The following is a 27,020-nucleotide window of genomic DNA, read 5'->3' as shown; positions in this document are numbered from 1 at the left end:
GCAGACCCACACTCTCCAGCACGTCCGCAAGTTTGGCATTCCAACAAGCCGTAGGAGGCTTATGCATAAGCTTGCCCTGCCATCAGGCCCGTCCTAGCCATAGAGGCTAGTGGCGTGGAGAACCACGGCGCCAGGCACTGGAAGGGCGCCAAGTGAGCGCAGGGTTCCGGCGATCTGGCCAGGACTGCGCTCCTTCTCCGAGGACTCCGCGCTGCGCCTCCTTCTCGTTTCCCCAGTGCTGGGTTCTGCTCAGTCGAGCTTTGCCACCAGCGCGCACACAGCGCCCAAGCAGCTCTTGTTGTTCCCGCGGTGCGCGTGCTGGTGGCGAAGCTTGACTGAGCGGAACCCAGCACTGGGGAAACAAGAAGGAGGCGCAGCGCGGAGTCCTCGGAGGTGGCCTCCTGCTGCTGCCGCGGTCCGCTTGGCACTCCCGGGCCCTTGGAGGGACCTAGTGCCAGGGCGCTGGATGGGCTTAAGACAGCCCTGCCTGCCATGCCTTTAAAAGCTTTGCTGGCTAGTGTGAGAACTCATCGAGCCAAGCTGCCTTATGCCTTTGAACTTTTTTTGCTTTGATCTTGAACTCCTTGAACTTTGACAGCGGCTTCTAGCCTGGTAAGCGCCACCAGTTCCCATTACCTAGTCAGAGGTTTGAGGCTACTCTAGCCTTGTCACTGAGTCTGTTCCTCAATAAATATATCTTCCTTACTTTCGAGTAGGAGCCTCTATTGTCGTGTTTTGAGCAAGAGCTAGGGCATACAGGACTTTTAGATATATAGGGGGTGTTATCCAACTAAGTCAAACTCAGAGCAGTCCCATTGAAATCAGTGTAATGTCTAACTCTTTAAGTTCACTGATTTCAGTGAGTCTACTCTGCATATCGTTTACATGAAACCCACAAGGCTTGAAAATTACAAATGCGTGAAACGTTTAAATACAGGGAACTCCCCCTTTACACGGGGGTTGCGTTCTGGGTCATTTGTGTCAGCGGTCCCGCATAAGCCGGTTCCGCCAAAAGGGGCCCACACCTCAGCAGTCGTGCATCAATTGGGACATGTGCCAAATGGTTGCTGACTGTATGTGGCAAATGTAAACCAGTAACTTCATAAAGTCAGGTAAATTTCATATCATGATTGTATACATCATAGGCCTGCCTTGTTGATGCTCCCAGCTCTTTATATTTCTTTGTGAAAAAGTTGAATGTACATTCATGGTATACTTTAATGCCATGCTGAGATTTGTGTTAGAAAGACTAAGCATTAGAATTCTGTCTGATTAGGTTGCTCTCAGAAATAAAAAATGAGTTCAGCATTTATTTATTTATTTTTATTACTGTTATTTAACTGACTTTGTAGATTTTTTGACATTTTTATTATCATTATCATCATTATCATTATCATCATCATAATCAACATCATCATTATTAGAAAAAATTCTAAAATCGGGGGGAACTATCATTGAAAACAATTAAACATCATAATGTTGGTGGTGACAAAAATGGGATTTTTTTTTAATAGATGCATATAGATTCTCATGAAGCTCTGGGGGTATTGAACACTTTATTTGAAATACTGGCACCATCAGCCCTCCGACCAGTGGACATGCTTTTAAGGAGCATGTTTGTGACTCCCAGTACATTGGTAAGCATAATTTTTTACTTGGCAAGATGTGAGTGGAAAATCATATGAAGCTAAAGCAATCTAGTAAAAAATAAATGGAAGGGGGAATTGTACACTCCTGCCCCCATCAGTATTTTCAACTTTACGTACAGTTTGTTGATTGATTGCATTTATATACTACCTTTCTGCCAAGGCAGTTTACAATTTAAAAATACTAAAATAAATAAAAATAATGTAAAGTTGGCCCTTGGAGGGGAAGGGAGGCAGTTCAATTTGGGCAGGCCCTGGTGTTGTCTTCCTCCTTCATCGCTTTCCTTCTTTTGGGTTTTTTCTCTCATTGGTAGGCCTCTGTGAGCACTGTGCAATTATGGATATCTGGCATTCTTGCCATTCTTCGCGTTTTGATTTCACAGTCGACAGAAGACATTGTTCTTTCTCGTATTCAAGAGCTCTCCTTCTCACCATATTTAATCTCATGCAAAACAATTAACAGACTACGAAATGGTGAAAACAATCTTGCCTCAACTCACGAACAAACTCTGGAAGAGCAAGATAAATATCTGCCTGAAGAGACATTTTCTAGGTTAGTCGTTTTTTGTTGTTGTACAATTTCCTTATAATACATATCGGGATAAAGTGTGTATTTATTAGACATACTAGAATTTTGTAGTAACCCAACAATGAAATCTTACTACGGGCAAATATAAGTTATTTATTTATTGTGTCCGTACATTTATGTATGCACTTATGGGATTCTTTTTTCCCTCCAGGGCTGTGTTGACAAATAGATATTAACCCTATTTTGTTCTTTACTTGGGGAATTACATGATGCTTTGTAAAACTCCCTCTCCCTAGGTTCTTGTTGCAGTTAGTGGGGATCCTCTTGGAAGATATCACTACCAAACACTTGAATGTGGATATGAATGAACAGCAGCACACATTCTATTGCCAAGAGTTGGGCACGTTGCTTATGTGCTTAATTCATACCTTCAAATCAGGTATTGCCCTTCAGATAATGTGTTGTTTTACATTATTGTGTAAGCCATTAAAATAAAGGCTTTACTTTGGATTTATTTTGGAATGAATCCCATTGAACAGTTCCGTTTCCGTTTTACCTGAATTTAAAAACTTGTTTTTTAAATGGTACTGTTTGATTAAGCTAGTTCCCCTGAGAAAATTAGAGTTCAAAACCTTTCAAATTGAAAGAGTAGAACATAAGACTTTTAATCTCAGGGTCGTGAGTTCAAGCCCCACATTGGACTAAACGACCCTTCCAACTCTTATTCTGTTATTCTATGAAATGAACCAGCGCTGTTGGGGTGGGGGGGACTCTGCAACTCATAGGTTGGTGTGTACCCTATGGGCCCTCTGATACACAGCATCCCTGCTGTGCATGCCCCACAGCTAGACTTCAAAACAGATTTCTGTTAGTACCAGTAAGGACCTTCTTCCAAGCCTAATTGCAGTTTGTGTATCACAGCTGAGGAAGGTTTGAGCTTAGGGTCATCTCTGAGTTCTTCTTGGAGAGAGGTTTATGCCAGAAGGATGGAGGGGAGGGCACACAATTACGCAAGCCAAGGGTAGCCTTGTTTCTCTAACTGGGCCTCATTGTTTTCCACTGATCATGTTTTGAAGAAAATACTCACTGATATTTGGAGTGCTTTGCATTTCACCAGGATAGGGTGTGACTAATTTCAGTGAAATGCACTGCTAAAAATCAGTCAAAAAGAGATCCTAGGAGTACTTTAATAAGTTTTTCTGGAAGCATGATACTTGGAAACTTCATTAGCTGAGAAATATTTAAAATTCAGATTGATAAGAATTAAATATTTTAGTGGCCTAAACCATGAGTTGTCAGGTGGATCTCTGTTATAATGTGCTATTTCTAATTTTGTTTGGGTTTTTAAAAACCATTTTCACTGTTTTAGGAATGTTCAGAAGAATCACAGCTGCAGCCACTAAGCTTTTTACAGGAGATGAGCCAGATGGTGACTTCTACACCCTTAAAAGCTTAAATGACCTCGTTCAGTCCATGATACCTACACATCCTTCTTTAGTCCTCCTGTGGTGTCAAATCTTACTACTTGTTAATTATACTAACTGTAGCTGGTGGTCAGAAGTGCATCAGACTCCAAAGTAAGGCTATTTTTCATGGTGGTAGAAGTATCTTGTTAAGCAGTTTTGTGTGTCTATATTGTAAACAGCCCTGTGATCCTCAGACGAAGGGTGGTACATAAATTTAATAAATACAAATTGTCCATAGTTCATTCAAGCGGTGTCCTTAATAGGGCTTGGCACCCTTCAACCCGTAGTATAATTTCACTTGCCCCTGGCCTGATTTCAGAAGACCTCTGCTAGCAATCACTGTACCTCTAGGAAGATAGATCTGTTATCCCTTGGCCCTCTGGGCAGAGAGGAAGAGAGGCAGGTGTCAGAGAGTACAGAAAAGGGTGACTACCGTAGTTACCTATGGTCCTGCCCAAAATTGGCATCAGCCCTGCCTACAACTACAAGCTGCATGCAACTTCAATTTCTGATTTTGCCTGCTTCGAAGTGGTACTCAACCCTCTCTGTGTGTCTCTTCCTCTACTCTTTGTCCTTATCTGGGTGTCCTGTAGTGTGTAATTTATTTATTTTTAAAGGGACCTTGCTTGTTAATCTGTGTGTATTTTTCTTGTTGCTGTTGCCTGTCTGCCATTTTGTTTCCCCCGTTCCTGCCATTATTCCATTTGACTTGTTAGCCCTTTCTCTTGGGTTCTTGTCTGGGAGTTTGAGGGGCGGGGTTAGTGAAGATGTTAGTTTTGTCTGGTGACTGCCCCCCCCCCCCAGCCACTCTCCTCAGTTTGCTAAGAAGAAGAAGAGGAAGAAGAGTTTGGATTTGATATCCAGCTTTATCACTACCTGAAGGAGTCTCAAAGCGGCTAACAATCTCCTTTCCCCTCCTCCCCCACAACAAACACCCTGTGAGGTGGGTGGGGCTGAGAGACTTCAGATGAGTGTGACTAGCCCAAGGTCACCCAGCAGCTGCATGTGGAGGAGCAGAGACACGAACCCGGTTCCCCAGATTACGAGTCTACCGCTCTTAACCACTACACCACACTGGCTCTCACCACACTGCTAAAAGAGGATCATCATCTAGGAAAGCTCCATCAACTCCCTTCTGTTTCTCTCACCTTGTACAGAGGGATTTAGACCAGGCACCCCCAAACTTCGGCCCTCCAGATGTTTTGGACTACAATTCCCATCTTCTCTGACCACTGGTCCTGTTAGCTAGGGATCATGGGAGTTGTAGGCCAAAACATCTGGAGGGCCGAAGTTTGGGGATGCCTGATTTAGACAATACGAGACTTGTCCACCTTGCGGCTTTAGAAGAAAAAGGATAAATTAACTGCACAATGAAGGGTTATTGTTCAAACTGGAAGAAAGTTTGACAGTTTTGTTTTCTGGAAATCAAAGTCTCCATTTAGGAGTAAAAATATTACCCCTCTCTCTCTCCGTTTCCCTCGCCCCACCCCCCAGAAGGCACAGTCTTTCCACTACAAAATTGTTTAGGCCTGAGAAGCATGGAGATTACATTGAAGCAGATTCTGAATCCAAACTTGGTATGTGTAATCGAGAGATAGTCCGAAGAGGGGCACTCATCCTTTTTTGTGATTATGTGGTAAGTTTTGAATTATTCAAAATAATGCCGCCGCCCCTCCTATGGCAATGACCTAGTTTTAATTTTGTGTATTTTACCCGTGTCATGTTAACATTTTGTGCGTAAACTAGTCAGTTGTGGTGATTATTTACTTACTATTATTATCCCATTCACATGTAATTGTGATTGAAAACTCTTCTGGGCAAAGACCTGTTGCCTTATGCTGTTAAGGTCCACGGACACTGTATTGCTGCTAAATAAATAATAACCTTCAGTGATTTTGATGCATAATCTGGCATATAAACATTTTATGTATTTGTGGCACTGCCATTTTCTGCACTTTTTCGTTCCCAATTCTCTGCTTCCTGACAATTATCCATTTCGGACATCAGAGTGTCAGGATCAGACACTCTGCCTACATATAGTGTGGACGTTTAACCTTTTATTTACAAAAATTGAACAGGTCTCTGCCCTAGACAGCTTCTTAAAGTTGCTGGACATTTCAGTATTTCCACCCCACCCCCTGAAAATGTAAATATATACAATAGTTTCTTATCAGACCTAAATTCATTTTACTACTTGAACAACATAAAATGCATCATTTTAACTTGGCATATAAAATTATACTACATGGCATATTTATTAAATTCACAAGTAATTCTATGTATATTTACTTAGAAATAATACTCAGTCCCAAGAAAGCCATCATCAGATAACAGCCTCAAAGTTATAAATGCCTTAGGCTACAATCCTGTACACACATACAGTGGTACCTCATGTTGCAAACAGGATCCGTTCCGGCGGCCTGTTCGCAACATGAAGTGCCGCATCAGCACACGCGTGTGATGCAATGCGGCGCTTATGGGCAAAGTGCAATTTAGCGCTTCTGCGCATGCGCGCAGGTTATGGACACACCAAACCCGGAAGTAACCCGTTCCGGGACTTCTGGGTTTGGCGTGTCCATAACCTGAAAAGACGCAACATGAAGCGGACGTATCATGAGGTATGACTGTGCTTTAGCATTGAACCCAATGCTACTTGCTTCTAAGTAGGTAGGTGCAGGATTGTAGCAGATTGTGTCATTTGAGAGGAGAAGTGAAAGTCAACCACAAGGGAGAGGTGAGGTCAAAAGGCAGCAGGTGTAGAATTCTTGTTTCTAGCATCTCCACACTAGATCACAGGTCAGAAGAAGAAGGTAACAGTTCACAAGAAAAAGAAGACCCTATAGGTTCCTCTCAGAATGGTGGCAGCACTCTCTAGGTTAAGAAATGCATCGTGGATTTGAGTACAGAAAGCGGCCATTTTTGGTGTGGACAATATGTGCATGACTGCATTGAACTCAAAAGTCACAAATAGGGGTGGAATGGGGTATTTGCAGGCTTTTTCAATGGTGTTTCAAATATACGCAATTTCACTTAGATGCGCGGTGCCTTGGAACATAACCACCACATAAATTGGAAGTTGCCTGTATTGTATATGTCTACCATATGCACTGGAACTATCATTTTCTAATGCTGTAGATTACCTTACATAAGAAATGCTATGCTATACATTTTGAGTTACTAAACTCCAGTCTTGAAAACATTTCACTCATTTGAAAAATGAAATGTGTCATTTTTTTTCCTTTGGCGAAAGTTGTGGGGTGGAAGTTCTCAGGTGAGGAAATTTTCTTTTCCTGAGTGTTTCCTCTCCCACTCCTGAACTTTCACATATCTATTTTATTTTTGCTTATATATTTATTATATTTATATACTGCCCTTCATCAAAAGGTCTCAGGGTGGTTCATATCTATGAACAGGGCACCACTAAAGACTTTTAAAGTTTGTTAGATATGTCCTCCTTCCATGATTTAGTGAATTGATTTTCTCCCAATGGACATCAAAGTCAGGATTTCTGCCATTAACTCATTCTGTTCTTGCCTCCTCCATAACAAGTAATAGGGCTCTATTCTGAAGTTTAATAAAAAAACACTGCTTCTAAGATAATTTTGTCTTTAGTCTTAAACAGTGTCTGCATCTAGGTGAAAACATAGCACCAAGTCTACCTGATCTCCACTTAAATACTGTGTTTTCTAGTACAAAGAGGGAAGTTTGTCTTCCTTATTTTCTCTATTTTCTGTTACAACAGGGGTGGTTGTGGCCAGAATCAGGCACACAAAGCCTTCCAAGCCCCATCTTCCTCTTCAATGCAGCTCTGGGCTTCTGGGAAGAGGTTTAGTTCTGCCTAGCAAGACTCGTGTACAGTTGTTGTGTTGGGCTAGTTGGAGAGGTTTAAACCTCCCCAGCAAACCCAATGATGTGATGAGCATGACCGTGGTGTGTGCATTCATTCATTCATCCTTTACTGGCATAATTTAGACAATAAAAAACATAAAACAATGATAATCCAGACATATTAAACACATAAAAGACTCACTAGCCACCATTAAGTAAGATTATGAGGTGTGTGCATGTCTTTGTGGTATGCTACCGTAACTTTAAATGTAGTTCTCTTGAGTTAGGGTATCGGTAGAGGAATTCACATGTAGGAGATGTCATCCATGCAAACCTTTATGATTTCATGGACTCATAGAGTTGGAAGGGACCACAAGGGTCATCTAGTCCCTTCCTGCGTGGGAATATTTTTCCCAATGTGGGGCTCAAACCCACAACCCTGAGATTAAGGATCTACTGACTGAGCTATCCCAGTTGACAGTTGGCATTGACTTAAGAATTGATGAATCAAATTCTTTTTTCCTTCTATAGTGCCAAAACCTGCATGATTCTGAACACTTAACCTGGCTGACAGTGAATCACGTTCAAGATCTTATTAATCTCTCCCATGAACCACCTGTGCAAGATTTCATTAGTGCCATTCACAGGAATTCAGCAGCGAGTGGACTTTTCATCCAGGCTATTCAGTCGCGGTGTGAGAACTTTGCAGCTGTAAGTTGTTTTGAGTTATCAAAATTCCCTGTTACCCCTTTTTCTGTGTCTCTTATCCTCACCTTGAGCCCCATCAGCAAAAGCCCTGTGCAAGGATTTCTGTTGTGCTTTCCTCGCTCTGCTTCCCCTGTGCACACAGCACCTCCCAATATTGACTCGGGTGTGTGTGTGGCATGGGCAATGCTGGATCAATAAAAAATCCCATTCTATAAACCTAAATTTTAAGGGGGAGTGCAACCCTATCCCGAATCAGCTGGATACATGTCACCTGCTGTACCTCATGTTATGTAACCCTCTGGTTACATGAACTTCAGGATGAGAACGCAGCAAACCCGGAAGTACTTTTCCAGGTTTCCACGCATGCACATGCGCAGAACAGGCACCTCTGGTAGTGAAACCTCAGGATCCGACCGGAGCTCCGGAACAGATCCTGTCTGCAACCGGAGGTACCACTGTACTAGTAATTCTGTCTTAGCTGGATTCCAGTTAGGAGTTTGATCTGAACTTCCACAAATTGTCATGCAGATCTTTTTTGGTTGAAACGTTAGTTGAGAAGAGTTGATTTTAAGGACCTCTACACATTCTGCGTCGAGCTTAGGGATCTGCTCTTGTGACGCCATTTCACTTTGGTACTTTGGTGGTCTATTGGTACCTGCTTATTATTAACAGATAATCTGTGGACCTCTTTGGATAAATGAGTTATTTGGGAGGCGATACCTCAAATTTGTTGGAAGATGTGTTCAACCGTTCTTGCAATTAGAGTTAATTGGGTGCTCTCCCTACTTGTTATTTCTTCCTCTATTTGAAGCTCAGAGTCAGCTTGCCCCATCGTTGGGTCTAGTTCTACACACCCACTCTGAGTATTCTCCTCACATTCACAATCAACTTCAAGAGGGGAAAACGGGTTTTTTGTTGAAACTGTAAAAGCAGATTTGATTAAAAAGTCCTCCATTTTTTATTGTTTGGGAGCCGGTGAAAGGACTGCCTCCTCTGTATCCCTGTAGCGTTAGAAGCAGGCATAATAATGCAGTGAGGAGTAAACAAAGAGAGATTTCCTTAGCAGAAAAAGAAAGGGGAAAAGTGCTCAGTTTCTTCTATTGAAGAGCTTCTCTGTGTAATGACTGCCAGGAAGTCAAAAAACAAAGTGTAAAAGGGAGCTGGCAATTAACAGCTAGAAGATAGCGGGATGCTTCTCACAGTACTTGCCCAGAGTGTTTCTTATAACATAGAGAAGAAAGTGCTGATAGAGTCCTGCGGAGCTCCGAAGCCTGCTTTCTGAACCCTAGCTGGATTCAGATTCAGTTTAGTAGCATTCATCTACCCCAGGAATCCCCAAACTTTGGCCCTCCAGATGTTTTGGACTACAATTCCCATCTTCCCCGATCACTGGCCTTGTTAGCTAGGGATCATGGGCGTTGTAGGCCAAAACATCTGGAGGGCCGCAGTTTGGGGATGCCTGATCTACCCTATTGTTATCTCCCAGCACTCCTGTTCAGAGTATCTTCTAAATTAGTCAGGATTAGATGCAAAAAAAGAGGTAGAGTTGGGTGTTATTTGAGGGGGGGGGGTTGACATAAAGAGAAACTCAAGGAAGTGATGTGTACATTTTTGGGGTCCATGCCTTTGTTTAGTCTGTGTCTGAGTTTAACCTATAACTCCATTATGGAATGATTTGTTTTGTTCAAAACTTTCATATGTCATTTGCTTTTGGGTAGTTTAGTATGAAAAAAGCCCTGTAATTTTCTTGTCTCCCCATTTAGCCAACTGCAGTAAAGAAAACTCTACAATGCTTAGAGGGGATTCACCTCAGCCAGTCTGGTGCTGTCTTAATATTGTATGTGGACAAGCTTTTGTGTACTCCATTCCGTGTGCTGGCTCGCATGGTCGATACTCTTGCTTGCCGTCGAGTAGAAATGCTCTTAGCTGCAACGGTGCAGGTACCAAATGCATTGTCATGTTTATGTATACTTTTGTTTGTCAGTGTTTCTGATACAGTGCAATGTTCTTAAATTTAACTTACATTCAGTCTGCCTGTTAAGTAAATTGTGGGAACAAAATTATTCACCATGTCTCATAGGGAGACTTGACTGTGTTATGTGCAATGTTGTATATAAACATAGCTATTTAAATGCAATGAGAAGGGGAGCTGCACAGTATATTAAATGTGCATAAGTCTCAAGGCTTTAAATAAAAATACATACATCTAGTATCTAAAAAACTTAAGTTTAAGAGAAAAGTTATTTCAGTTCATATTTGCGGTCTTAGGTAAAATTAAAGCAACAATCAATTATTAGTGCTAACCACAGTTTCTTCTTAACTTATCATAATGCTATTCTATAACCACAGTGTTATTCTTAACATATTATAATGTATGTTTTATTTTTCATTCGCCAGACCTATACAAATGTATTGCCTTTCTTGTTTTTGTGTAGAACAGCACTGCTCAGTTACCAGTTGAAGAGCTGGATAGAATTCAGGAATATCTTCAGAATACTGGATTAGCACTCAGGTAATGCATTGGTGATTTTCTTTTGGAGAATATTTTTTGTTGTATTTTTGTACAGTAATTAAAAAACTACTTAGGAAGAGTGCTCAAGGATATAGAGCCTTTCTGTTCTCCTTTGCAATTCCTTCTGCAGATTGAGCTACCTTGAACAGAACTCTAGGGCACACTGAGTCTATTGTCTCTCATTAGGAGGAAGGTTTGAGGCTGCTAAAATATATTACTTCCTGCTTGTTAAGCACATCCTGCTTTTAAAAAATCATATATGGAAGTGTTGCGCTTAATTTATCAAGTGCACCATATCTCTTGTACTATTGAAATTATTCACATTTATCCACTGGAAATGTTACCAGATTTTTTTTGTCTCTCCTAGACTCTGCATAATCTGGTTGAATTTCTTTTTTCCAGACACCAAAGGCTCTACTCACTCCTGGATAGGTTTCGTCTTACTGTAGCACCAGAAACAATTAGCCCATCATCTTTGGTTACTTCACACCCACTGGATGGGGAGAGCCAGCCTGCTCTGGAAACTGTAATTCCAGATAAAGTAAGGCTGTAGATTATTGTTGTAGATTTACTGTAATTATAATTTTATTTTAAATGTACTGGTAACACTTTTCAGTCTAATAAACTTAGTAAATAGATGTACATTTTCTGTTCTGAATGCTAGAGATTGGTTAAAAGCAAGAATCTGTGTCTGTGTTGTTCAAACGTTAAGGCTATGCAGAGCAATTTCATGATTCCTGCTTCCATATTATAGAGCAATTGTATTCAGAGACACTTTGCATGTTAAAAATATTCCTTTTAGACATGCTGTCCTTAAAGTGGGCCTAATCTTTAATTGATCGTTTTTGGCAAGTGCTCATCAAAATAGGATGCCTAGAATCAAATACAGTGTTCTAAATAAGGACCAAATAGATAGGTCTTGGTTTACACACACACACCTTAAAATGCTAAGAATGTGATGCTTGTTAGAAATGTGTGGATCCCTGTGCATTCAAAAAGTATGTCTCCATCTAGAAAAAGATGGGTTTTTGCTGTAGAATGATTGACCTATCACCTTCTCAATAGCTGACATACAGTTGTAGTAGAGAATGCAGGAGGAGGGTGGGCTCAAGAGGACAAAATGGTGACTCTGATATGGTTAGAGGAACTCCTAGACCAGGCATCCCCAAACTGCGGCCCTCCAGATGTTTTGGCCTGCAACTCCCATGAGCCCTAGCTAGCAGGACCAGTGGCCAGGGAAGATGGGAATTGTAGTCCAAAACATCTGGAGGGCCGAAGTTTGGGGATGCCTGTCCTAGACGAGCCTCCCTAAGACCTGGTTGGACTCTGGAAGTCTCTCCTAAAATTGTCAAAGGCAGTGTCTTTTCTGGCAGGCGCATCCCTAGATTCCGTCCAGGACAGATTCCTGGTGGCCAGTACAGTGGTGTGCCGAGCTCCTGTCTTGGAAAAAACTGTCCAGGCCAACTGACGAAGCAGGCAGCACCTCAGTCAGGGCAAAGGGAAGCTTCATGCAGCAGTTTTTCATCATGTGACCTCTCTTGCTTTGGGAAGGCATAAGTGGACCTTTTTGCATCGCTAGACAAGAACCAAGTGAATCAGACTTTTAAAAGGTTATCAGAGCATTGTAGCACTGCTTGCCCTGTTTGTGCTGACAAAATTCTGATAGGGTACATATGTCTGGTGAACTGCAACTTGCTTAGAATTGACATTCTCTTCTTAGCCTGGCATTTGAGGCTTCTATTGGTCACCCACAATGGTTGTGTTGATCCAGCAGAAGCCTTGGATGCTGTATGAAAAAGGAGGGGTGGGGTCAGTCCGCTCACCAATAATTTAGGATTATATTATCAGGTAAATACAACCCTGGTGGTAGCAAGTGCATAAGTATGCATATGCGTTCAACTTCTCAGTACTCTTTAGAAGCTTGATTTAAAGCAAGATAGTTTTATCTCTTTTGTTTCTAAGTATGTGTAGTTGATTGACACTATTTTCTTGAAAGGACTGGTATGTTTCACTAGTGAGTTCACAATGCTACACGAAATCGGCCTCGGCTCTGTTAGAAGGTGCAGAGTTGGTGAATCGGCTTCCTGAACCCGAACTGAGATCTTTTATGCTGCATAAGGTAATTAGCATGCTGTCATTACAAAATAAATAGGGATTTAATGTATACTTTTATGAATTGGCTTTCCTTTTTCAAAATGATCCAAACAAAAATACAATTCCAAGTATAAAAATATGATTACAAACGAAAGTAACATGCCACATATCTTCTTCTTTTTTAAATGCAGCTGTTTTAGAACATAATAAACTCAATAAAATATACTTTGTGTTAGATGTTAAGGGTGGAAGAAAGCCCTGAGAAAACTGTTCAGTAGTAATTTAGCTATTTGTTTTAGATTTCACTGGTATTGTATTCCCTCCCCCCCACTGATGCTCAATTTGACACCATTATGATACTGTACTAGTTAATTTTTATAAAGCATCACATTTCTAACAGTGGGAAATTTTCTGCAGAAAAATATAGTAGTGAAATCATTTCCACTCCATATCACTGTTCCCAACAGTGGATGCAGTGCCTAGTTTTGGTCAGCCCTTCTGTCTCCTCCTCCTCCTGCAGTCCAGCCTCTCCTCTTGGCAGGTTGGGGACCCCTGTGCTGCATGGATAGGAAATGACAAGCAGCCAGTGAGGGTGCCTCCCCTGCCCCTAAAGGCAACAGATCTCCCCTTTGGGGGCACAGCCTACCAACTGCATCCTCCTGCTCCTCATCTGACAGCAACTGCCACCCTAGCCTCTCAAGCCTGTTGGGACCATAGGGCTCATGGTGGTTGGCCGCTGTAAGAACAGGATGCTGGATTAGATAATGACCCTCTGGGTCCCTTCCACCTCTACAATTCTGTTACTGTATGACCATTGGCCTAATCCAGTAGGCTATTCCTACACACCCCTTCATGACAAGGATTTGATGTGTAAGCTTCATAATGGAATATGTATTTTTAAAATATCCAAGCTAAATTAATTTGGGGAGCCGAGCCTTCACATCAGGGAATAGATGGTTACCTTCTTTTTTTTAGAATCCAGACTTGTGAAATCTTTTATCAAATATCCATGTTATTTTTCTCTGTTTAAATAAAAACTAAGAACTTTTTAAAATCTTCATTATAATTATTACTAAGGCTAAGTAAGTGCATGCTTACCTGAAATTAAGTCAATGTGACAATAAATATGCAGCTTTGTGACTAATGGGCTGCCCTGAGCAATAGCTAATTAGTAAATTGTTTAAAAGGAGCAAAGGTTATACATTTGCCATCTTGCTCAATGGAATTTTAATACATTATATCTTGTATTTTACAAATGTAGAACCATCCGTAGATTTCATTGGCTATTTCATTTATTTTTATGTATGTAAATCAAACTCAGTTGGAGCACTGAAGCTGTGACTCACTTCTGCACACACACACACACACACACACACACACACACCATTTCGTACAATTGTGGCTTAGCATAAATTCTGATGAAGTGCTTGCCACTCTTAGGAGGTGCATTAAGCTTATGCATTAAGCGCAAGCCTATATGTATACAATCTAAATACCTTGTGAGTTTTTTGCATTAGACATAATTACTCTTATTTTCAGAGTGCTGTGATAATCTAGTCTTGCACTAGGTGTCCTCCATTTTGCGGATGTACTTTGAACCAAAAGGCCTCTACATCTGTCTGCTGTATCTGAGCTTGACAGGAACTGATGATGTAAAATTTACAACAATTTATTTCAATTCCATCTTGACTGACAGTCATTATATAACCAGGCTAGCACTTTAAATCATATAGGCTTGTTAGAATTTCTAGCTTTCCTTTTCTGTGTGAAAATGCTTTTTTTTTGTTAACCTTTTATCCATCATTTGTTCTTTCAGGACTTCAACCTAAGCCTTCTAGCTCCATGTTTAAGTCTTGGCATGCATGAAATCTCCAAAAATCAGAAGAGCCTTTTTGAAGCTACCCGTTGGGTAACTCTCAGTCATGTGACAGCTATCATACAAAAACTTCCCACCAGTCATCAGGTTTTTCAGCCATTGCAGCCAAATGAAACATCAGCATACTGGAAGAAGTTGAGCGATATTTTTGGTAATAGAAGTAAAGAGTATTTATTTTTATAAAGCAGTTTGCTATATTGCAGCATTCACACAACCAAATCTGTACGGTAGCAAGTACCCCCAGTAAACTATTCCTGCCCCATCAAATCAGTAAACCATGTGAGATCAGCCTGCAGAAAGCTGAGGACTGTTTTCCTAGCAGGTTATATGGAGAAAGGAAATGGAAGTGAGACCATGCTAGAATGAGACCACCAGCATTTATTTTGCATCTTTAAAAAAATTCCTTCCAGTAGCACCTTAGAGACCACCTAAGTTTGTCATTGCTATGAGCTTTCCTGTTGGTCTCTAAGGTGCTACTGGAAGGAATTTTTTTTATTTTGTTTCGACTACAGCAGACCAACATGGCTACCTACCTGTAACTAGAACTATGGTTTGCATCCTTAGTGAAGTCAAAGGATGATGAGTTGATCCTATTTCTGTTGAGCCAGTGTCATGAATTCCCACACTTCCTGCCTGGAATTTACATGACTTCACAGAAACGTTCTTTACATGCAGGTTCATGTACTCCTGAGCAGAGCCATGAGAAGGAATTGTTTTTGTGTTTTCAGTACATACCTCCTCAGAAGAAAGCCACAAGCTATCCCAATTGGCCTGATTCTGGCACCCCAGTTACCCTGCCTGAAGTAGTGAAATATCTTTTCAGGTGGGAGGCTTCTGAGTGGGGCCTGTGTTGCCCAAATAACTCCAGCATAGTTCTAAGCTACATGGAAGCTCATTTGCTGTCTGTCTGCTGTAGTGTTGGTGAGACTTGAAGGACCCACCTTTTGAGGGACCTCATATAGACTGGAGGACCTCATACCTAGCATGAGACCCATGTCATTTTGACACATCATCTCACTAGTCTCTAAAAAGAATAGAGAAACATGATGCAGTTCATGACACAAACTCTTGTAGGCATCACAATAGGAGACCTGTGCCTACAACTCTCATTAGGCAAGCTTGAAATTAAAAATGAGAAATTCAATGGGAGAAGAAGGAAGAAACATCAGAATTAATAAGAAATCACACATCATTAAGGAAGGCAAGAATTCACATGCGAAGTATCTTAAGCATAACATTTATTAAGTCAAATAAGATTATATATAAAGGCTGCCAACTTTTACTGACTGCCACGGCTTCTCTGCGTGTAACAACTAGTTAATTTGGCAACATTAGGGGGTTATGTTGGTTCCCATATTCTACATTCATCCCAGATGATTTCTGCACATAGTATTGAAAGCTACCCATGAGCTATTTCCCCCCTGTGCTGCTCAGTTATAAAGTTTGATGTTTGCAGATAACATTTTTAATGATATGTCCTTACTATGCAGGAGACCCAGGGATGTATCAATCTACAATGGTCTTGTCTCATGCTTTAAGTCAGCATCTGGTGTTACTTTCAAAACTGCCACCCTCTCTTCGCATTCCACCTGACAAAGAAAGTGACATTCTGAAGTTTGTTGTAATGTTACTAGAGGTAAGGCCACAAATATAGCAAACAGAATATTGCTTATCAGATGTGTGTGTCTCATCACAACCTTTACTATAAAAATCATCTAAGGTAATAGTTCTAGTGATTTTTGATTTGGGGAGTTTTATCTGCCATATTTCTATTGAGATGGCATATGTGGAAGCCATTTGAAAGTATGTTACAGATGTGAGCACCGGCAACACCTGTTTGGAAAGTGAATAGGGTGGTATCAACCTTTCTGTAGCCTTTTGCAGTTAGTTTGGAATGGGTTATGTCTATTGTTTTCCTAATTAGGAGGGAGAGACAATACACATTACTACTGGAATAAAATATTCTGTAGTGGATATAGGATGCATTGACTGGGGACTTGTCTCCCCCTACCACTGGAGGTGCCACCCACAAGTTGAAAAATCTCCCACCACTTCAGTGGCAGCAAGGGCAGAATCAGTTGGGGTGATCTGCCAAATGGCACTAAGCCCCCCGGGAGGCAAATAGAACCAGCAGTACTCACCTGAAGGGTGTTTCTGTGTGGGTGTCAGGATGGCTCCATGGCTGCATTCTTATCTGCAGGCTGCCAGTCACCATAGAAGTCGCTGCACTGGCTCTGGGGTACCAGGGCTAACCTTTTTCTCTCTTTGTTGCATTGCTTGGTCCCTTGTTCTGGGTATAATGTTAAGTTTGAACTAGGAGCTTTGCCAAGAAACAGAAACTGGAGCAAACAGGAAGCTTCCTCTTTGAGTGATAGGGTACGGATACTTCCCACGTGGATGTATCCAAACAGCCATAGAGAAACACCCTTCAGTTAAGTACCAATGGTCCCATCTCATCTCGTATTGTTTTTATTCCTTAGATACTTTCTTGGCATTTGATACATAAGCATATTCCACTAAGTCTTGATCTTCAGGCTGTGTTAGATTGCTGCTGTTTGGCATTACAACAACCTAATTTATGGAACCTGCTGGCATCGGTGGCGTATGTGACACATGCCTGCTCTGTAATCAACTGTATCAGATTCATCATAGAAGCAGGTGAGTTACCTGATGGAAGTAGTAGGGGAAGTTCCTTCAATCAAAGGGGCCCATCCCAGAGTCTTGTATCGTTCTAATGCCTTTACAAGTTTCATCCTGGGACCTGCTCTGTGCATTGTGTTTGTTTTATTTTATTTATTAAATTTACATACTGCCTTTCATCCAAAGATCACAGGGTGGTTTACAGCATAAAACACAAAATAAAAAACACGAAATACAATCATCTTGTGCCCCTGCTTACTTACCTGGAATGAGTGAAGTTCTCAGTGTACAAAAATCCATGAGATCAAACAGCTTCAACAAAATCTCATCAGCTTGTGCAATTCTGTCTTATGAAACTATAGTATTTTTGTTCAGCTTGCAATTCAAATACTTGTCCAATAATGCTACTGGGGAATTAAAGATTAGCATTGAGAAATGCTTGCTGTGTCTCTAATATAGTGGCAGTTGAACCTGGAAATCAACTTCTTAGTCCAGAAAGGAAGAAGAACATTACAAAACCTGCAAGTGAGGATGAAGTAGATCCACAAAGAGAAAGTAAGGAGATTCAAGCTTCAAATATGCATATAATAGTGTTTTGATTTAACTAGTAGAAACTTTTACTCAGTTTTGTTGTTTTAAAACTGTAGCAGGTTTTATATCTTTGTACCATTTCTTATGGAAATGGTGTTTCCGTGCGCTGCTCTGGTTCGCCAGAAGCGGCTTAGTCATGCTGGCCACATGACCTGGAAGCTGTACGCCGGCTCCCTCGGCCAATAATGCGAGATGAGCGCGCAACCCCAGAGTCGGTCACGACTGGACCTAATGGTCAGGGGTCCCTTTACCTTTACTTTTACCATTTCTTATATATAGTTCCACATTTATTACTATTGTTGAAATATTTCCCCGTTTCATTTACGTATTCTGTTGCTACCTTATCAAGGCAAAGATTAGATGTAATGTTAAATGTGTGACTGCATTTAATGTATCTTTTTAAGCTTTCAAAGCTTAAGGCATGATAATGGCTTCTCTAGGCGAATGGTGTTCATCAGAACCCACATTTGTGGAGGAACCCACTTTCCCTATGTGTTATGATCTCAGGGACTAATTTTCCCTCTTTGAGCAATGAAGCTGTTGCCTTGGAGGAAGAAATGGAAGAAAATTTCCCTCCGAGCTGGCTACAGTGGCGTCCCACTTCCCCAGAAGTTCTGGCTCAGGAGCAGCTGTTCTGCCAGCACTGCTCCAGCTTGAGGAGATTTCAGCGCTCTCCTCAGGCGGCTGAAACAGGCAAGGCCCTTTAACCAAAACAGCTTTTCTCATTGTGGAGTGAAGCTAATCACAATCTTATTGAAGGCCCAGTATTCCTAAAATACTGGTTCCTAAAATTGCTATAGCTTGAGGCTTCCACAGAACTGCCTCGTCTGAAGGCCTTGACTAAAACCTTCCGTCTACTAAACGCTGCAATACCAGATCCTGTTTCTGCCAGATCCTGTTTCTACCCCACCACCCACATTTCTTAATTTGATAGTAAGAAAAAGACACATTAAATGGATTTACACATTTAACATCACATCTACGTTGCCCTTCAGAATAGTTTTACCAGTAATTGATACTGCTCTTACTGGTTTTTTTAGATAATTGTGCAGTATGCATCATTTTTTATGGCTTGCCAGATGACGCCTGTTAATGTGTCTTGTCAAGAGAGCTGTTCTGACACCACAGAGTCTAGGGATAGATTGGAGCAATTTTGAATTCAGTATGTTTGCATGTATTGAGACGCGGGTGGCGCTGTGGGTTAAACCACAGAGCCTAGGACTTGCCGATCAGAAGGTCGGTGGTTTGAATCCCCGCGACGGGGTGAGCTCCCACTGCTCAATCCCAGCTCCTGCCAACCTAGCAGTTCGAAAGCACGTCAAAGTGCAAGTAGATAAATAGGTACCGCTACAGCGGGAAGGTAAACGGCGTTTCTGTGTGCTGCTCTGGTTCGCCAGAAGCGTCTTTGTCATGCTGGCCACATGACCTGGAAGCTGTATGCTGGCTCCCTCGGCCAATAACGCGAGATGAGTGCCGCAACCCCAGAGTCGGTCACGACTGGACCTAATGGTCAGGGGCCCTTTACCCTTTACCTTATGTATTGGAGTATTCTGTACTGAATTTTTGTATTCTTTCCCAATTCAAGAATTTGAGTATATTGCAACGGCTTGTGAAATAGTAGCAGAGTTGGTGGAATGTTTGCAATCTGTCTTGGCTTTGGGGCACAAGAAAAATAGCCATATTCCAGCATTCCTCACCCCTGTTCTTAAGAACATCATCATCAGCTTGTCAAGACTGCCCATAGTAAACAGCTATGCAAGAGTTCCTCCACTGGTATGTGTTTAACTGCTAAAGTTGATGTTGAGAATTATTGCTGATCATACTGTCATGTTTTTTCTTGATTTTTACTAGGTATCTTTTTCTCATAGTAAATTACTGTATATAAATATGTAAATTACACGTTTTCATGCCTGAAGGCCCCTATTGGAAATTTGGTGGTGGTCTTATGAGAATCCCTTCTAATAGGTTAAGAGTGGGAGTTTCATTTTGTGGACATCGGTTCTTAGCTTCTTACACATGCAAAGAAGTCAACATGTCTTCCCTGTCTCCCTCTATGGTTGTTGACAAATCAGAAAAATAAGACCTGATGTTCTTAATGTCTGTGGAAGGGTAGGGCTCCAAACTACAAGATATTTATATTTCTTTATGTCTTTGTATTGTACAGGTCTGGAAACTGGGTTGGTCTCCAAAGCCCACAGGTGATTTTGGCACAAATTTCCCAGAAATACCAGTAGAATTTCTTCAGGAGAGAGAAGTATTCAAGGAGTTTATCTATCGAATTAACACATTGGGTAGGTAGATAAATTGAGCTGAATTTATAAGTTGTAGTTTAGTCTTTATTACTTTAAAACACTGTTCATGGTGAGCTAACGTTATTTTAAACTGTTTAATACAAAGTAAGCTTTGTTTGTGAGTGGGTGACCTTGAGGTACCTTAGTATTTTGAAGTCAGAGGCAAAGGCCTTTTCAATTTGCTGATCTGCTACACTGAACACTGCAGTATGTGGCGTATCTCATTAGGTCAGATTATGAATATAGGACATGGCTTATCAGTTTTCAAAATTGAGATGCCCTTTCCTGCATATCCAAAATAAACTTTAACTTCATAGAATCTGAAGGAACATTTTCAAATATAAATATGTATTTTATGTTGTCGTTATGCAACACTACATAATAAGTTACTTTTGCAATTTAAACCAACTTTCCACTTGGAAAGAAGAGTTCATTTCCACATGCTTACAAAAATGTAGGTGGGGAGAGTGAAAATCTTTAGCCTCCAATATGAATGTACAGATGCAGGCATCCCCAAACTGCGGCCCTCCAGATGTTTTGGCCTACAACTCCCATGATCCCTAGCTAACAGGACCAGTGTTCGGTAAAGATAGGAATTGTAGTCCAAAACATCTGGAGGGCCGAAGTTTGGGGGTGCCTGGATTAGAGTGTGAGCATAGATATATTTTTTTACATTTTTCATAGTTTTTTTAATGGGACATATTCATAATCATAAAATGACATAACAAAAACCAGCATTCCACAGCAGAAAGCAGGCCATAGTCACGTGTGGATGGAATGTTGAGGTGTGGGAGTGTTGTAGGTTCTCATATGGATAAAACTGTGATTTCAAGGAAAGAAATTCTAGTACTGGCCAAAATATGCCATTACGGTTGTAGAATGCAAGTTTTATATGTTAATTCTACTCATAAACTCTGTGTGTCATAAGGAGTCTTTATAGGGAGTTAGTCACCCGTATCTTCCCCACCCCTGGCAGATAAACATACTATGCTATCAGAGATTTCTATAACTTCTTTTGCTCATAGCATAAAAATACAGCTGTGGAACCTATGCTTTGGTAATTCTCTATCTTTTGAAGTGGTAAACACCAGTGGTTTGGATCTTCCCTCAGGGTGGACGAACCGCATGCAGTTTGAAGAGACATGGGCTAGTCTTCTTGGTGTTCTGGTAACCCAGCCAATTGTATTGGACCAAGAGGAAAGCCAACAAGAGGTAAAGTAATCCAGTGAATGGTTTTATTTTGTCAATCCCACCTCCATAGTGTTGCCGATTTGGGTTTTCCAGTAACGCTACTGGAACAGATGGGCCTGAGTACAAAAGGAGACAGAGCCCCCAAGAGAAACTGAATAGAATATACAAATTCTCCTATGAAGAGAGTTTTTTACATGTTTCTGCTAAAGAGCAGAGTTGCAAATTGGAGCTCTGCCAAGAAGAAATGTGTAACCCTAACTTACTAGGTACGAAACGATGCTTCTTTGCAGGTTTTTCTTTTCTTATTGTAGAATGGCACTCATAACTTTGGCTTCGTGTGTACATTTTTTCAGGAAGATACAGAGAGGACCCAAATAAACGTTCTAGCTGTTCAAGCCATAACATCCTTGGTGCTGAGCGCAATGACAATACCACTTGCAGGCAACCCAGCTGTTAGCTGCTTGGAGCAACAACCTCGAAACAAAGCTTTAAAAGCTCTAGATACAAGGTACTTCTGATGTTGGTGCTCTTCGTGCTGTTATAATAATAAAAGCTGATACAGTAGTCATTTTATTAGTGAAGATTTCCGGACTGTAGAAGATGCTTTAGTCATTTATGATTATTTCTGCTGAACTTCAGGTTTGGGAGGAAATTAAATGTCATAAGAGGAATTGTAGAACAAGAAATCCAAGAAATGGCTGTGGTGATGCTCATCCCAACTTTTCTTTCCCTGAATTCTTTTCAGAATTTTTAAAAATTAGATACCAATGTAAAAAATACAGCAATACAATATAGAACATAACATTCTGTAGTGCTGGGGTGGCACATCCCATTTCACCACTTGAGACAAAACAGGAAGTGCCACCTGCACCGCCCCCCCTTGCTGCTGCCACCACTACTGGCATTGGCACCAATTTCTAGTGAGCTCTTGCATAATTTTGGCAAAATCTCACTGGAAATCAGTGCCAGTGTTGCTTCTTCACAGGTGGCAGGGATATGCTGGATGCCTGCAGAGGCACTGCCTCAGGGACTTCTGCTACCTAAGGCAATGGCCTCACCCCACCAAATAGCTGGACTGGCCCTGGTGGCGAAGGCATGCATATATATATTCACCCAGGAGGCCAAGGAAGCACCCACTGACTCCCATGATCACCAGTAAAGGCAGGTAAATAAATGTGTGGGAATGCCATGCCAGCTCCTCCACCCCTTTTACACACAGGAAAAGCAAGAATCCTAAAGGCCTCCTGGGTCCAGCACAAGACATGAGCCTTCCTCCAGTGTAGCAAAGAAACAAAAACTGGCCAGGCAGGACGGAGGCAGCCAAACAGGTGGGAATTCCCCCCTTTGCTGTAACAAACAAATTGGCAGGGTAGCTGGCAGCCCCCTCCTCCACCAACATAAAACAATAAAAAACAGCAGCCTAAGAGATGGGAAGCCCTCCTCCTGCAGTGTAAATCAAGGCACCAGAGAAGTGAGGAGTTTATCTTTCCTCCCTATGTTGTCTGCATGTGACCAACTGACAGAAAACCTACTGCAGCCAGAAAGAGGGGGAGAAGGAAGGATCCGAGTCAGCTGAAAGACCCAGTGAACAGAGGGGAAGGGGCCATGTGCTGGAATTAGGCTGCCACTACTTACCACTACTTGGCAGTTTGCTACTACCGAGATTGAAAGTGGGAGGGGAAATCTCATTGGAAAGGAAAAGCAGGCAAGCTGGACTTAATAAAACAAACTGCAGAGACAGGGCAGAGTGGGAAGTCAAGGGCAGTGCAGCCAAGCAAGGCAGGCAATGCACACCCACCACAACTCACCTTCTTCCAATGGGCCTTAAATGAGTGTGTGATGCACCTCCTGGTGAAGGCATGAAGCTCCAAATCAAAATGCCCTCTGGGACAAGAAAAAGCAAACAGATGAGCCTCATCTCTCCCAATCCCTATTCAAAATGTCTGCAGGGATAGGAAAATGCAGAAAGGCAGCCCACGAGGCAAGTGGGAAATCCATTCCTACTTTTTCTCTCACACGCCAAAGAGGGGAGAAGTTGACTGTGCCCAGCCAAGTGAAGAGGAAGGGATGGACTTTCCCAACTCCAGGACTGCTCTGCACTGAGCAGTACGAAGCCTCACAGGATTCCCTTTCGTCAATAAAGAAAATATGGGTTAAATTGGTAGAAAGGTCCTTGCAGGTGTGGTATTTCTCATAGTTGGTGACCCTCTGCAATGTTGTCAACTAACCTTATTTTTGGAGGAGGGGTGCCACCCCACTGTTAAGGAATGCCCTCCAGGAGTCGCAAAGAGCGAATTTATGGGTAATAAACTCCCATGTTGTCTTATGTAATACCTGTATCTGTATAATGATAGGCTTTTCTTTTCACAGCATTTGTTTAATTTTGACATCTCAAATTAGGCTAGTTCTAAGCAAATCAAGCATAGTTGATTTGCATTTTAAATTAGTTGATACTGTATGCCTTTTCCCCCAAAAGTGAATCCTGTTATAATAATAAAAGCTGATACAGTAGTCATTTTATTAGTGAAGATTTCCTGACTGTAGAAGATGCTTTAGTCATTTATGATTATTTCTGCTGAACTTCAGGTTTGGGAGGAAATTAAATGTCATAAGAGGAATTGTAGAACAAGAAATCCAAGAAATGGCATCCAAAAGAGACAACATTGCCACCCACCACTTGTACCAAGCATGGGATCCTGTTCCGTCTCTTTCTCCTTCTGCTACAGGTACATGTCCAGTGGCTGCCTATGCAGAAGTTCTACAGTTTTTGAAATGGAAACGGAAAGTAACCTTAGGTTACTTGCTGTGGAAGTATTCTTCAGACTTGAACCATCCTTGGCATATGCTCTTCTAACACCACTGGTGCATCTTACTAAGTCTTGTCCGCAGTAACTGGCAAAAGGAAATATCCAGCAGCACCGAAATGTTAACTTCCAAGGCTCCAGGGAAGCATGCTGTCCCTGAATTAGCCCATTTGACATTGCTTGTGGAAGAGCCTTTCTCTCTGTTTAAGCTCTCCCTCAGCCCATTGGACCAGCACTAGCCCTGCACCCACCCCTGCCTTACTGTACCTTGGGTCAGGCAAGTGGCTTCCAGAGCCATTCCAGCAGAGTATAAAGGTACTCTGCTGGGCATCCCATTGAACCCAAAGAAAGCAGCTGAGGTTACTTAACGTGGCCCAAGTGATAGGAGAAATGGAGCATATCAGCAGAATCTCCAGCAGAGAGAAGGCAAGTTGAGCATATCAGTAGCAAAAAGGGTCAGCATTATATGTTGACCACAGTGATAATGTGTACTTTCAGGCTTATTGTGGGCTTTGCCTAAAAGAATTTTATATTTTTCTTTTTATTTTAGGTGTTCTTATCGGCCACGAAAAGCTTTTACTACAGATCAATACAGAGCGTGAAATGGGAAATATGGGTTATAAACTAGGACAGGTTTGTTCAAACGTCTATATTTAGTGAGAACCTTTATATTCTTGACTTTCCAGTGGAACAAAAAATGCTGAATCTACAATCTTGGGATTGTAGGATTATTATTTTAGGGGAAGACAAATTATGATTGAAAACAGAATGAAGTAGCAGAGCAACAGACATGTGATCTCATTCACTCTGATGAGATGGCTCTGGCCATCAGGACCACTATTTGGATCTTCTGTAGAGGTTAGGGAGCAGGATTCATACCAGATGTGTCTCCTATTCTTTGGGGGTAGAGGGAATTATTACCGGTACCTACCTAAGGTCCCCATTCCTGAAAAGTGCATTGGTTGGGGGCAAGAAACAAATCTCACTATCCCATCCCTCTGGATATCTATTGGTGGCTAAGGAACCATTGTACCCAACAAGATAATGGAAAACACCAGAATTATTTGTGGAACAAAGAGCAAACGTCCTGTAAAGTTGCACTGGCTTAGCCTTATCATGCTGAGAGCAAGTAAAACCTACATTTGGAAGATATTTTGTGGCTGTAACAGGTTCAGTACTCCTCTGTGGGAGCCGATAGGTAGGAAATTCTGCTTTAAGGCAGAAATCATTCTGCTTGAGGAACTGGTGAAGATAGCATTACTACACATAGTAGGAACTTACAGGTATTATTATTGATTAAATTTCTATGCTGCCCTTCATCTGAGGATCACAGGACAGTTTACAATATAAAAACACAGAAAATACATACCATAGTAACAAACAAAAACCTAAGTGGCATCAGACCATGTTACTTCAACTTTGTTTGGGATGCTTACTTGGGAGGGGGCTGGTTGCAATTAGTCATGCAAGACTAGATTACTAATCACACCCAGGCTTGATTACTGTCATATATGGGGCTGCCTTTGAAAGTTCTCCAGGAACTTTTGCTGGTAGAGGCTGACGTGAGCCCCCGGCAAACATACTGCATTAACCTTTTCATTATTGGTTTCCAGTTGTCTCTGGGCACAATTCTAAGTATTTAGGAGAGACGCTGCCTACAGATGCAAATGTAATGATATCATTTGTATATAGACTGGAAACTAATTTGAGGTTTTTCATTACGTCAAAGGGTGAGGGCATCTTAAGAAGTAAAAATACTGAATTACTCAACTTGCTTTCCCCTCTTGTTTAAGGTCTCTATCCACTCTGTGTGGCTAGGAAATAACATCACTCCACTGCGGGAAGAAGAATGGGATGAAGATGAAGACGATGAGAGTGATATGCCTGCCCCTTCCTCACCACCATCCTCTCCCATGAATTCCAGGTATTGGATTTTTCTGCATGCACACACGGCTGCCACCTCTGCTCCATTTGCCAACCCCACCTGCCTGCCAACCCTTTGCCAGCCCCTATTATCCCACACCTGGCCAACACCTCCTCCCTTTACACCTCACCTGCCTCCTCACCTGCCACCCCATGGCTTACCCCCGCCCACTTTTAAAGGCAGATGGGAGTCACTTCAGAGAGCAGTTTGGGAAACTGATCTCTGAAGCACCTCCCACTCTCTTTTGAACTTCAACCCATTCTTGCTCTTGTGCCTGCTGCTCTGTCAGACTGGAGTTGCTGTGGACACCTATATGATTTTATTATATAGTAAGATATATTTGTTTGTAATCGGAATAATCTGCAGTTAGTTTTGCATTCGGAAGTGAAAATCTTTTTGTGCCTTCATTAATCAGTGGATCTACTGATTGGGGTGTGTGTGTGTGTGTGTGTGTGTGTGTGTGGTTTATCATAAGATACAAAGGACACTACACAGTCACATCTCCCATAATTACCAAAGAGAATATTCATTTCTAAGGGAGACTATTTACAGTAAACATTTCAGCGCTGAATAGGGGGTAGTTGCTTATTTTATTCTTCTTGCATTTAACCTTTTCAGCTATACTTGAAAGTCTTTCTCATCCACTCTAATCCTAAAGAAGACTCTGCCTTTCAGTAGTTGCAAAAGCCATTACTGCCTGTAACAAATATTCAGTTATTGCCTCAGGTTTTTGCAGAATGGGATCATATAAAATGCATTGCCCAGCTCCCACTCTAGCTACAGTTCAGTAAAAGGTTGATTGGATAATCCTAAATTACAGCAACCTTTCCCAGTTAATATGAATCTTAACCACAGCCACAATTGACTTCCTGGTTCGCCTTCAAGTGTGCTCTTTGAAAACACAATTAAATAACATGTTT

At 41.6% G+C, this 27,020-nt stretch overlaps 1 protein-coding gene across 4 annotated transcripts in view; it reads left to right on the top strand.

Annotated features, from left to right (window-relative positions):
• The window catches only part of HTT (huntingtin), a 102,290-nt gene that overhangs the window by 60,380 nt on the left and 14,890 nt on the right, over positions 1-27,020 (top strand). For 3 of the 4 annotated variants that reach the window (XM_060279043.2, XM_088657752.1, XM_060279042.2), the window contains 21 exons: positions 1,515-1,637; positions 1,961-2,199; positions 2,472-2,614; positions 3,545-3,752; positions 5,136-5,277; positions 8,001-8,180; positions 9,941-10,117; positions 10,613-10,689; positions 11,092-11,230; positions 12,686-12,808; positions 14,600-14,810; positions 16,150-16,295; positions 17,140-17,317; positions 17,759-17,854; positions 19,476-19,663; positions 20,055-20,181; positions 21,293-21,393; positions 21,726-21,880; positions 23,959-24,098; positions 24,727-24,809; positions 25,970-26,100. In XM_060279043.2, coding sequence (XP_060135026.2) covers positions 1,515-1,637; positions 1,961-2,199; positions 2,472-2,614; positions 3,545-3,752; positions 5,136-5,277; positions 8,001-8,180; positions 9,941-10,117; positions 10,613-10,689; positions 11,092-11,230; positions 12,686-12,808; positions 14,600-14,810; positions 16,150-16,295; positions 17,140-17,317; positions 17,759-17,854; positions 19,476-19,663; positions 20,055-20,181; positions 21,293-21,393; positions 21,726-21,880; positions 23,959-24,098; positions 24,727-24,809; positions 25,970-26,100 — 3,107 coding nt within the window. Of the gene's footprint in view, positions 1-1,514; positions 1,638-1,960; positions 2,200-2,471; positions 2,615-3,544; positions 3,753-5,135; positions 5,278-8,000; positions 8,181-9,940; positions 10,118-10,612; positions 10,690-11,091; positions 11,231-12,685; positions 12,809-14,599; positions 14,811-16,149; positions 16,296-17,139; positions 17,318-17,758; positions 17,855-19,475; positions 19,664-20,054; positions 20,182-21,292; positions 21,394-21,725; positions 21,881-22,011; positions 22,211-23,958; positions 24,099-24,726; positions 24,810-25,969; positions 26,101-27,020 lie in introns of those variants that run through there. The other variant, XM_088657759.1, reaches the window with a different exon arrangement.

Source organism: Zootoca vivipara, chromosome Z1, assembly GCF_965207765.1.
Source record: "Zootoca vivipara chromosome Z1, rZooViv2.hap1.1, whole genome shotgun sequence".
Classification (NCBI taxonomy): Eukaryota; Metazoa; Chordata; class Lepidosauria; order Squamata; family Lacertidae; genus Zootoca; species Zootoca vivipara.
Note: the sequence above shows the minus strand (reverse complement) of the source record. Positions and strands in the feature narration are given on the sequence as shown.